At 42.1% G+C, this 12,535-nt stretch overlaps 1 protein-coding gene across 2 annotated transcripts in view; it reads right to left on the reverse strand.

Moving 5' to 3' along the window:
• The window catches only part of slc12a4 (solute carrier family 12 member 4), a 147,011-nt gene that overhangs the window by 35,008 nt on the left and 99,468 nt on the right, over positions 1-12,535 (reverse strand). For both annotated transcript variants that reach the window (XM_067997867.1, XM_067997868.1), the window contains exons 12-15: positions 7,544-7,718; positions 4,350-4,468; positions 2,068-2,166; positions 1,521-1,640 (exon numbers count right to left, since the gene is read on the reverse strand). In XM_067997867.1, the coding sequence (XP_067853968.1) occupies positions 1,521-1,640; positions 2,068-2,166; positions 4,350-4,468; positions 7,544-7,718 (513 nt within the window). The remainder of the gene's footprint in view (positions 1-1,520; positions 1,641-2,067; positions 2,167-4,349; positions 4,469-7,543; positions 7,719-12,535) is intronic.

The raw sequence follows: 12,535 nt of genomic DNA on the forward strand, positions 1-12,535 counted from the left end.
CAGGATGCACTGCAGCAACTCGCCAAGGCTTCTTCGACAGCACCTCCCAAACCCGCGACCTCTACCACCTAGAAGGACAAGAGCAGCTGGCGCATGGGAACAACACCACCTGCACGTTCCCCTCCAAGTCACACACCATCCCGACTTGGAAATATATCGCCGTTCCTTCATTGTCGCTGGGTCAAAATCCTGGAACTCCCTTCCTAACAGCACTGTGGGAGAACCGTCACCACACGGACTGCAGCCGTTCAAGAAGGCGGCTCACCACCACCTTCTCGAGGGCAATTCGGGATGGGCAATAAATGCTGGCCTCACCAGCGACGCCCACATCCTGTGAACGAATAAAAAAAAACATTCCTTTTGGGGTCTACTGATCTGGAGCTGCTGATCTGACCACATACATCGGCATGGAATTGGCTGCAATGGCGACGAATACCACAAGTTGCACTGTTGTGCTCATTGCTTCTCCAGTCGTGAATTTATACCACAATTTGCTGGAAAAATAATGAGTACGCCACAGCGAGCACAGTAGTGGATCGGGAGCGGCACGGCAACACATAGTTAAGAATTCATCTCGATTGTTGATTTCTGTGGGAATTTCAGCCTAATTTATTTGTTTTGTTATTTATATCCAGCAGCAAATTATTAAAAGATATAAACAGGGATAAATATTGAATAAATATTGCCACAAGAACAAACAGTTCTCCTGTAATTCTCACATCACCACAGGGCTTTAGCTGCAAACTGTGGATTTTAAGAAGAGAGCTGTACTTCACCTGTGATTGACATCAGAAAGCGATTTCAGAAGCAATGCAGAAATCAGTCACCCTGAGGCAATTCACAACATTTCAAGGAGCAGCCTACATTTTTCAATTACAGTATTTAGAAGTGCGAGAAATAAGTATAAATAACATTCGTATTTACGTTACATTAAACCTTCATACATGTGGGCTCTGCTTTGATCAAACAGATCCAGAAAATTTAGAATTGAGATAGTAACTATTATAAAGCCCAGAAGCAATGTTGCTTTTTTAAACATGTTCCTGTTATGATTCCTGAATACTCACCCACCAGAATCATTCTACAATGATCTAAGTGGCGATCTCAGTGGCTTTAATTCAGCAAACTTGATCTCGCCATCGATTTTAATGGGGACTGAACTTTACCGTATAAATTTTGGAGTCAGAATTAAAATTAGATATTCGACTCTTTCAGCAAAGGAAAGGGCGGAGCAGTGCAAAACTATCAGGAAGTTTTGGAGTGGCATAAGTAATGGCCGTAATTTCCTGGAAATCGTAATGGCATGCACCGTAGATGCACCATTACCATGGTGCAAATTCCAGCCCATCGTTTTAAGAGTAAAGCTCCTGAATTAAATTGTTTTGGTCCTTAAAGTTATGAGTCTATATTGCACAGTAATGATTTAAAAATAAGACCAGAGAAATGAAATTCAAGGAGGAATTAGGAAAAGTTCAAACATCATGTAGTCAAGAAAAACCTGTGAACCTTTTAGTACTCACCCTTGGTATTCAATATATTTGTAAATCATTCCTGCAATAACCATAGCCACAAGAGCATAATACCATGAAGAAATGAACATTAGTGCAAGGCACATGCTCATTCCTAAAAACGACAAAGCCCTACAAGAAAAACAGCAAATTAGAAATCATCTTTATACAATTTTGCATTTGATGTGACCTAGATTTAATAACTGATCACAAGCATTGAGAATTCATGATCCGATGAGAATTTTTAAATTACTTCCATTAAATATCCATGCTGCTGAGATCAACTGAAAACAAAAAAAAAATCGAAACCATTCCCGTCCAAGTGCAGTGATGCCCAACTGCATATAACTGTCTAGATGCCTCTCTATATGTATTGGAAAGGTGTACAACCTCAAATACCACAAAACGTCCTGATATGTAAACCCTGCAAGTGACAATTTATAAATATTCCAGACTGAAGGGCAAAAGAAGCTAATAAAATGTTCATCTGCCTTCTCATTTTTTAATGTAAACGTTGAGAGTATTAAGTAGATATCAACACCTTTAAATCTGTTCTTACCAGTGGTAGTATTTAAACCTCGGACGCCAGTTGGGAGTTCGTAGAAGTGTCTGTACTGCACAGGCCAGGTTAACAAACAAATAGCACATTAAGAAAAACCTGTAAGATATGAATGGGAACATTACTTCTATAATTGTAAAATCAAGCAAAAAGCTAGAAGCCATGGGCTCTATGGCCACCTTCGTGCATCGCAATCTGTGATCGCAACTCAAGTGAAGGTAAGTATTTGAGCTTCTGGGTGTCCCATGTGCCAGACAGCCAGATTGCCAGGCTGGTTGTTTGTCGGGAGGGAAAGAAGCCACGAATTGGAGAGGGAGGGAGGGAGGGAGATTGTGGGCTGTGGAAGAAATTGGAGGGATGGGTGGAGGTGGGGGGACGTGAACGATATCGGGTGGGCCTTGGAGAAGATCGAGGTGGGCTGTCCAGCATCGGGGGGGACGGGGGACGGGAGTGGTAGGGGGGTCCAGCATTGGGGGTGAAGTTCAGCATCAAGGGGCGGGGGGAGGGGAGTGGTAGGGAGGTCCAGCATCAGGGGGTGCGGGTACCAACTAATTACCAGGTGAGCTTGTTGGGCCTGGATGAAGCACTCCTGCTCCTCCTGGCCCACAAAAAGCACAATGAAAGCACTCATCTCATGGATCCGGCCCTTCTCGCCTGTTTTCACCTGACGTGAATCAGAAACAATGGGAAACCCGAACAGGTAAGGTTAAATTTGTTTTACTTTTGTAATACCCAAAAAATTAAAGTATCACAATGAGGTATATTGCCTTTTAAGTAACAGCCCGTCGGCGTTAAGTGGGGACGGGACTTCTGGGTTTCTGTTGCACACGCGCATCTTAACGCGCCTGAATTAAACCTGGAAGTGGGTGCGTTGGAACCGGGATGCGGTCCTGCTCCAAAAATTAAGTGTTTTTACTGCCTACCAGCCCCCAACCTACCCGTACTTTGGGGTTAAAATTACCCCCAAATCTGTTAGGGACCAAGTCATCCTAACTCCCCCACAGAGCAGACTAGTAAACATATCCCTTAGAAGAAGCCAGAAAATAAATGTCATTCAAAACAAAGTTAGACTTTTTGCTTCTCTTTATAGGGAATCAACATTCTAATACTGTAGCTAGTAGGCTCCCTTTACCCACTCTTCCACGTGTTGTCTTCATAAGAACATAAGAAATAGGAGCAGGGGTAGGCCAAACGGCCCATCGAGCTTGCTCCGCCATTCACTAAGATCGTGGTTGATCCACGACCTCAATTCCACTTTCCCGCCCTATCCTCACACCCCTTGATTCCTTTAGTGTCCAAAAATCTATCGATCTCAGTCTTGAATATATTCAACAACTGAGCATCCACAGCCTTCGGGGTAAAGAATTCCAAAGATTCACAACCCTTTGAATGAAGAAATTTTTCCTCATCTCTGTCCTAAATGGCCGACCCTTTTTCAATCTCACCATTTTCTGCATGTCTTCATTTTTCCTTTTTTAAAAATATATTTTCTTTTCCCATTACATTCTTTTCTGGATGTCTTTGTTTTCTCTATTCTAGTTTCTTTTTGTAGGTTAATTTCATTCCCATACTCATCTGGTATTCTACAAGAAATGCCCAAGTCTTCAAGGAAGAAATCTTTCACAAAGAGGGAGCTGAAGTAAAGGAACGCAGAGCATTGCAGCATCAGAAATTACCCCTCAAAACCCAATCAGAAGCTACTAAACAATTTTCAAAATATGCAGCTAAATTTGGTATGACTCTGTAAATGCATTGATTGCGGAAAGAAAGATATGCAAGAGCAATAATACTGAAGCAATTACAGTTGTAAAATCAGAAACATCGCCTTGGATCCTATTACTCATCTTGATCTGATGTTGATCACAAATGAACCTGATCATTTTAATTGTAAAAGTCTAATAATCAAAAGCACAAAATTATAACCGGGAGAGTTTCTCCCATTGTTACCACTTATGCAGTTATTTTTCCAGCAGTAAAAGTGTTGAATTTATCTGACTAATGTTCAGTATCCAATACCATGGGGAAAGTGACACAGAACAAATGTAAACAAGCAAATGTTAAGTCCCCATCCCAAGAGTATGAAGAGAACTTTATATGCAGTCTTTTATTTATTCACATAATGATGTACATATTCTACCTAGTGACCAATGTTAGGTTTTGGATATTTCTCAATGAAATTTGAAGTTGGTATTTTTTAAAAATGTATTCCCTGACTTTGAGAGAATAAATTTTAAAATAGTGATTCACTCAAAATAAAAGCTTTTACAAGAAATTCCACTTACATTGAGAGAATGGGAGCCACCATGTCAAGAGAAGCTATCAGAATTCCAAGTTCAGCTATAATGGCTGTCAAAAGAAGGGCCCAGGTTGGCTCACCATTGTCTTTTCCATTGCCAAACACCTACAATATCAAAAATACGGTCAAGATCTTAAAATTCTAAATCTTAAACATAAAGTGACATTAATATTTCTGATTCATTTCACCATCTTATCAAAGAAAATATGAATTCAAAAGAAGGGGAACTGAAATTTCTGTGACAGATTTGCTATTAAAATAGTAGCTCTAAAGCACTTTGGGATGTCCAGAGAAGTGAAAAGCACTAGATAAATGCATGTTTTTTTCTTACTGAAGCTGACATTTATAAGGTATACTCTCACGTGTTTATCTCAGATCATACATGAAGGGTATAAAAAAGTTACATTTTTGTGCTTCAAAAATTTATTGATGAGAGACTATAAAATTTTGATGTACCATGGAGAAACCGAAATGACAGTGAGGAGAAGAAAAATCAGAACTTGACAAAGAAGTGAATTTAAAAGGGTCTTCAAAAGAATTTTCAGCTGGGAACTGTTATGCATCAAGACTTTATACCTAGTCAGTAATCTCAATTTATCAATATGGAGATATGTGCTTTGAGTCAAGTTTATGACAGTTTATTTTCACCATTTCATCGAAGAGAATGAGTTCAAAAGAAGGGAAACTGAAACTTCTGCAATCGATTTATTTCTAAAAGAGAGAAAATGTACAACATTTGTTAACTGGGTTCACTATTTTACATATATGTAGCAAATAATATGAGCTGCATTATAGCCTATCTAATTCATGTTTGGTTCAAATCATAAGGTTTCTACTTGTCCTGTTCTGCATTGGTTACCAGGCAGCATAGTTAAGAATCATGTGAACAAATCTACTTAGGCTCTTTAGTGAAAGTAAAAACTCTAAAAATGCTTATTAAGCAGTTTCATTTACATCTAACATGGTGCCTAAATCAGAAGAATGCTAGTTCTTATCCATGCACCTTGTTTAGGTGAAAGCATAGTTTCCCCAAATAGACTGAATAAATATGAATGTCATTGAAGGATTTTTAAATAATCCACAAAGAAAAAAATGTCAATATAAATCATGTAAAGCAAAATGAAGGGGAAATGGCATATGGTGTTTTTTTTTAAATCAAGGTGACCTTTATACAGACAAGCAAGGGAAGGCTGGCCATCAAAACCAGTAACATTGAGGAAAGAAAATGTAACATATTAGTCTTAAACAAGTGATCCTGTTCCACGGAAATAATTCATGGACGCTCTTGCCACATTTCCCCATCCTCATTTTTGACCTGTGCCAATCAGTAAAATTGAAGTGTTTGGTGTGATGAAAGCTGGAAGGAATACACAAAGACTGGGCAACCTTAGTAAAGAATGTTATCAGGATAACAAAACAAGTGAATTGTAAGCAAAGTTAAGGGAAACCAAACCTATGGTTTGTAAAGAAAAAGTACTGAGGCAATTAAAAGAAAAGACAGTGGGACTGTAATTCCTACTAATTGTAGAGAAAAAGCAGATGCAAGTTGAAAAATTGTGAAATACTGCTTTTCACATGCATTTTTTCTTACTAAAATTAGTGAAGGGAGGTAATTGAACTCCACTCTCTACTCCTACTCAGCCATCAGTTTTGTTGACAGAGGCCAGCAATCAATAATGGAAAACAGAACCAGCTATTCTTTTCTAATTCATTTTATTTGGAATGAGTCAACGGTTTACTGACATTTGATTTCTTAAAATCTTATGTTGCAAAAACTATGGATTTTTTCTGTACTGATTAATTTCTTTTTAATTTGAATATAAGAACGTAAGAAATAGGAGCAGGAATAGGCCATATGACCCCTCGAGCCTGCTCTGCCATTCAATAAGATCATGGCTGATCTTCGACCTCAGCTCCACTTTCCTGCCCGATCTCATATCCGTTGATTCCTTTATGTGATATAAAGTACAAATGAGTCAGTGTACGTGCAGGGACAGCTTGAAGTGATGTCAGGGAGAAGCAGCTGCAAAAAAGTCCTTTTTACATAATTTGTAGATACTTCAAAATGTTTTAAATATAAAATCATAGAATCATAGACTGGTTACAGCAAGGAAGAAGGCCATTCGGCCCATTGAGTCCGTGCCAGCTCTCTGCAAGAGCAATCCAGTTAGTCCCACTCCCCCGCCCTTTCCCCGTAGCCATGCAATTTTTTTTCCTTTCAAGCGCTTATCCAGTTCCCTTTTGAAAGCCACGATTGAATCTGCCTCCACCACCCCCTCAGGCAGTCCATTCCAGATCCAAACCACTCGCTGTGTAAAAAAGTTTTTCCTCATGTCGCTTTTGGTTCTTTTGCCAATCACCTCAAATCTATGTCTTCTGGTTCTTGACCCTTCCGCCAATGGGAACAGTTTCTCTCTATCTACTCTGTCTAGACCTTTCATGATTTTAAATACCTCTATCAAATCTCCTTTTTTGTCTGCCAAACCAGTGTTTTGCAAAGGTTCATCATAACTTCCTTGCTTTTGTACACTATGCCTCTATTTATAAAGCCCAGGATCCCATATGCTTTTTAACCGCTTTCTCAACCTACCCTGCCACCTTCAACAATTTGTGCATATATACCCCCAGGTCTCTCTGTTCCTGAACCCCTTTTAGAATTGTACCCTTTAGTTTATATTGCCTCTCTTCATTCTTTCTACCAAAATCTATCACTTTGCAGTTTTCTGTGTTAAATTTCATCTGCCACGTGTCCGCCCATTCCACCAGCCTGTCTTTATCCTCTTGAAGTCTATTACTATCCTCCTCACTGTTCACTACACTTCCAAGTTTTGTGACATCTGCAAGTTTTGAAATTGTGCCATGTACATTCAAGTCCAAGTCATTAATATATATATATATATATATATATATATATATGTATAAAAAGCAGTGGTCCTAGTACCAACCCCTGGGGAACACCACTGGAAAACTCCCTCCAGTCTGAAACACAACTTTTCACCACTACTCTGTTTCCTGTCACTTAGCCAATTTCATATCCATGCTGTCACAAAATGTTTTAAAGCTTCCATTAAGTATTGAGCACAAACAACAGACAAGTTAATTTGCATGAACACTTTCCTAAAATATATTCCGTAAATTGCAGCAGCGAGAAGGTTTAATCAAAACAATAGTTGTACTAACCCGCAGGAAAGGAATGATGTTGTCTTTAGCTATTGCTTGCAACAACCTTGGAGCCCCAGTTAGGCTCTGCAAACCAGCTCCACATGTAGAGAAAAAGGAACCTATCACAATAACCCAGGGGGAAGGCCAGGCCAGAGTTCCTACAACTAGATTATTATTCACTGCATCGCCATACCTGGAGAGGAAAAGGAAAGAAAACCAACAATCTTATGATACATACATAAAACTTGACGATCTCCTTCCAATGACAAGAAAAGAAATTAGCCTCTGGGATGCAAAAAGTACGAGCATTAGTAAAATAACAGTACACAAGTAAAATTAAACAATTGAGAAAACCAGCACAATTCATTGTTAATCGTTAAAACAGAAGCTCCAAGTATTATTGCTTAATTAGTATCAAATATTACTGCACTCATCTGTAAGATATAAATGAATTCTTAAACCTTAAAGCCATTTAATTTTCACATTAAATGCTTTTGTCTCTTTAAATGCATCTAAAAGACCATGAATGGGAAATGTATTAGTGTCTGCTCAAGTTAGACTCCTTTATTACCAAGGTTTAAAGGGTTAAAATATGAGGCCAGGTTGTATTTACTTGGCTTATATTCCCTCGAGTCTAGGAGTAATTTAATCAGGGTCTTTAAAATGATAAAGGGATTTGATAGGGTTGATACTTAGAAACTATTTCCTCTGATGGAGGAATCCAGAACAAGGGGGCACAATCTTAACATTAGAGCTGGGCCAATTAGAAGTAAAATCAAGAGGCCCTTTTTCATACAAGTGGTAGTGGAAATCTGGAACACTCTCCCTCCAAAAGGCAGTGCATGCTGGTTCAATTGAAATTTTCAAGACTCATATCGATAGATTTTGTTAGGTAAGAGTATCAAGTTCTTTGATGAAGTAACGGAGAAGATTTAGGAGGGTAGTGCGGTTGATGTTGTGTATAGGGACTTTCAAAAGGCCTTTTTAAAAAATTTGTTCATGGGATGTGGGCGTTGCTGGCGAGGCTGGCATTTATTGCCCATCCCTAATTGGCCTTGAGAAGGTGGTGGTGAGCCGCTGCAGACCGTGTGGTGACGGTTCTCCCACAGTGCTGTTAGGAAGGGAGTTCCAGGATTTTGACCCAGCGACGATGAAGGAACAAGTCGGGATGGTGTGTGACTTGGAGGGGAACGTGCAGGTGGTGTTGTTCCCATGTGCCTGCTGCTCTTGTCCTTCTAGGTGGTAGAGGTCGCGGGTTTGGGAGGTGCTGTCGAAGAAGCCTTGGCGAGTTGCTGCAGTGCATCCTGTGGATGGTACACACTGCAGCCACAGTGCGCCGGTGGTGAAGGGAGTGAATGTTTAGGGTGGTGGATGGGGTGCCAATCAAGCGGGCTGCTTTATCTTGGATGGTGTCGAGCTTCTTGAGTGTTGTTGGAGCTGCACTCATCTAAGCAAGTGGAGAGTATTCCATCACACTCCTGCCTTGTGCCTTGTAGATGGAGGAAAGGCTTTGGGGAGTCAGGAGGTGAGTCACTCGCCACAGAATACCCAGCCTCTGACCTGCTCTTGTAGCCACAGTATTTATATGGCTGGTCCAGTTAAGTTTCTGGTCAATGGTGACCCCCAGGATGTTGATGGTGGGGGATTCGGCGATGGTAATGCCGTTGAATGTCAAGGGGAGGTGGTTAGACTCTCTCTTGTTGGAGATGGTCATTGCCTGGCACTTATCTGGCGCAAATGTTACTTGCCACTTATCAGCCCAAGCCTGGATGTTGTCCAGGTCTTGCTGCATGCGGGCTCGGACTGCTTCATTATTTGAAGGGTTGCGAATGGAACTGAACACTGTGCAATCATCACCGAACATTCCCATTTCTGACCTGATGGAGGGAAGGTCATTGATGAAGCAGCTGAAGATGGTTGGGCCTAGGACACTGCCCTGAGGAACTCCTTCAGCAATGACCTGGGGCTGAGATGATTGGCCTCCAACAACCACTACCATCTTCCTTTGTGCCAGGTATGACTCCAGCCACTGGAGAGTTTTCCCCCTGATTCCCACTGACTTCAATTTTCTAGGGATCCTTGGTGTCACACTCGGTCAAATGCTGCCTTGATGTCAAGGGCAGTCACTCTCACCTCACCTCTGGAATTCAGCTCTTTTGTCCATGTTTGGACCAAGGCTGTAATGAGGTCTGGAACCGATTGGTTCTGGCGGAACCCAAACTGAGCATTGGTGAGTAGGTTATTGGTAAGTGCCCCTTGATAGCACTGTAGACGACACCTTCCATCGATTTTCTGATGATTGAGAGTAGTTGGCCGGATTGGATTTGTCCTGCTTTTTGTGGACAGGACATACCTGGGCAATTTTCCACATCGTCGGGTAGATTCCAGTGTTGTAACTGTACTAGAACAGCTTGGCCAGAGGCGCAGCTAGTGCTGGAGCACAAGTCTTCAGCATGACAGCCGGGATGTTGTCGAGGCCCATAGCCTTTGCTGTATCCAGTGCACTCAGCCGTTTGTTGATAGCACGTGGAGTGAATCGAATTGGCTGAAGACTGGCTTCTGTGATGGTGGGAATCTCAGGAGGAGGCCGAGATGGATCATCCACTCGGCACTTCTGGCTGAAGATGGTTGCTAGACGTGCTAGACTCTGCCATTATTGAGGATGGGGAGGTTTACAGAGCCTCCTCCTCCCGTTAGTTGTTTAATTGTCCACCACCATTCACGACTGGATGTGGCAGGACTGCAGAGCTTTGATCTGATCTTTAGTTTATGGAATCGCTTAGCTCTGTCTATAGCCTGTTGCTTCCGCTGTTTAGTGTGCATGTCGTCCTGAGTTGTAGCTTCACCAGGTTGGCACCTCATTTTTAGGTACGCCTGGTGCTGCTCCTGGCATGCTCTTCTACACTCCTCATTGAATCAGGGTTGATCCCCTGGCTTGTTGGTAATGGTAGAGTGAGGAATATGCCAGGCCATGAGTTTACAGATTATGCTGGAATACAATTCTGCTGCTACTGACGGCCCACAGCACCTCATGGAGGCCCAGTTTTGAGCTGCTAGATCTGTTCTGAATCTATCCCATTTAGCACGGCGGTAGTACCACACAACATGTTGGATGGTATCCTCAGTGCGAAGAAGGGACTTCGTCTCCACGAGGACTGTGCGGTGGTCACTCCTACCAATACTGTCATGGACAGATGTATTTGCGACAGGTAGATTGGTGAGGATGAGGTCAAGTAAGTTTTTCCCTCGTGTTGGTTCGCTCACCACCTGCCGCAGGCCCAGTCTGGCAGCTATGTCTTTCAGGACTGGGCCAGCTCGGTCAGTCGTGGTGATGGACATTGATTTCCCCCACCCAGAGTACATTCTGTGCCCTTGCTACCCTCAGTGCTTCCTCCAACATGGAGGAGGACTGATTCATCAGCTGAGGGAGGACGGTAGGTGGTAATCAGCAGGAGGTTTCCTTGCCCATGTTTAACCTGATGCCATGAGATTTCATGGGGTCCAGAGTCAATGTTGAGGACTCCCAGGGCCCTGACTGTATATCACTGTACTGCCATCTCTGGTCAGTCTGTCCTGCCGGTGGGACAGGACATACCCAGGGATGGTGATGGAAGAGTCTGGGACGTTGGCTGAAAGGTATGATTCTGTGAGTATCGCTATGTCAGGCTGTTGCTTGACTAGTCTGTGGGACAGCTCTCCCAATTTTGGCACAAGTCCCCAGATGTTAGTGAGGAGGACTTTGCAGGGTCGACTGGGCTTGGTTTGCCGTTGTCGTGTCCGGTGCCTCGTGGTCCGATGCCGGGTGGTCCATCCGGTTTTATTCTTATGACTTTTTTTAAGCGAGCTTTTACAACTGAGTGGCTTGCTCGGCCATTTCAGAGGGCAATTAAGAATCAACCACATTGCTATGGGTCTGGAGTCACATATCGGCCAGACCGGGTAAGGACAGCAGGTTTCCTTCCCTAAAGGACATTCGTTTTACGACAATCTGGTAGTTTCATGACCACCATTACTGATACTAGTATTTTCATTCCAGATTTTGTTTAATTAATTGAATTTAAATTCCCCAGCTGCCGTGGTGGGATTTGAACTCATGACTCGGGATTATTAGTCCAGGCCTCTGGATTACTAGTTCAGTAACATAACCACTATGCTACCGTACCCAGTGAGAAAAACATTAGAGCAGAAGGACAGGTTAGGGTGTGTGGCCCAAATAAGCGTTCTTTATACAAACGCAGGGAGTATAAGGAACAAATTAAATCAATTGCAGGCACAAATTCAACTTAGGGGGTACGACATGTAGCCATTTCTAAGACATGGCTGCAAGGCGGTCAGGACTAGGAACTGAATATACCAGGTTATAAGATCTACAGGAAGGATAGGGAAACTGGTAGAGGGAGGAGTAGCCTTAGTGATTAAGGATAAAATTACTTCAATGATAAGAGAGGATATAACAAGAGGTAAGTAGGCAGTGGAGACTTTTATGGGTAGAATTAAGAAACAGAAAAGGATTTAAGACTGTAGTGGGGATTGTATACCGGCCCCCTGGCAGCAGAATGTATAAATGCAGAAATTAGACAAGCATGTAGCATGGGGGATTTTAACTTTCACATAGATTGGGATAAGCAGATGAGCTCATGCCAGAAAGGTAACAAATTTCTTGAATGTGTTCAGGACAGCTTTCTGCAACAGTATGTCCTAGAACCAACAAGAGGGCAGGCTATGTTAGATTTAATAATGAGAAACGAGCCAGATTTCGTTAACAGCATAATGGTATGTGACCATTTATCTAATAGCGATCAGAATATGATCGAGTTCAACGTTGTGTCTGAAAAGGAGATACCTTTAACAGCTACTAAGATTTTAAATTTAGGTAAGGCTGACTTCAACGGGATGGGACAGTGACTGGCAAATCTGTTAATGGGTAAAACGGCAGAAGATCAGTGGGAGGTGTTCAAAAAAAGAGTTTAATGTGGTACAGAACCAGTTTATACCCCTAAGGAGCAAGAG

Source organism: Heptranchias perlo, chromosome 16, assembly GCF_035084215.1.
Source record: "Heptranchias perlo isolate sHepPer1 chromosome 16, sHepPer1.hap1, whole genome shotgun sequence".
Taxonomy (NCBI): domain Eukaryota; kingdom Metazoa; phylum Chordata; class Chondrichthyes; order Hexanchiformes; family Hexanchidae; genus Heptranchias; species Heptranchias perlo.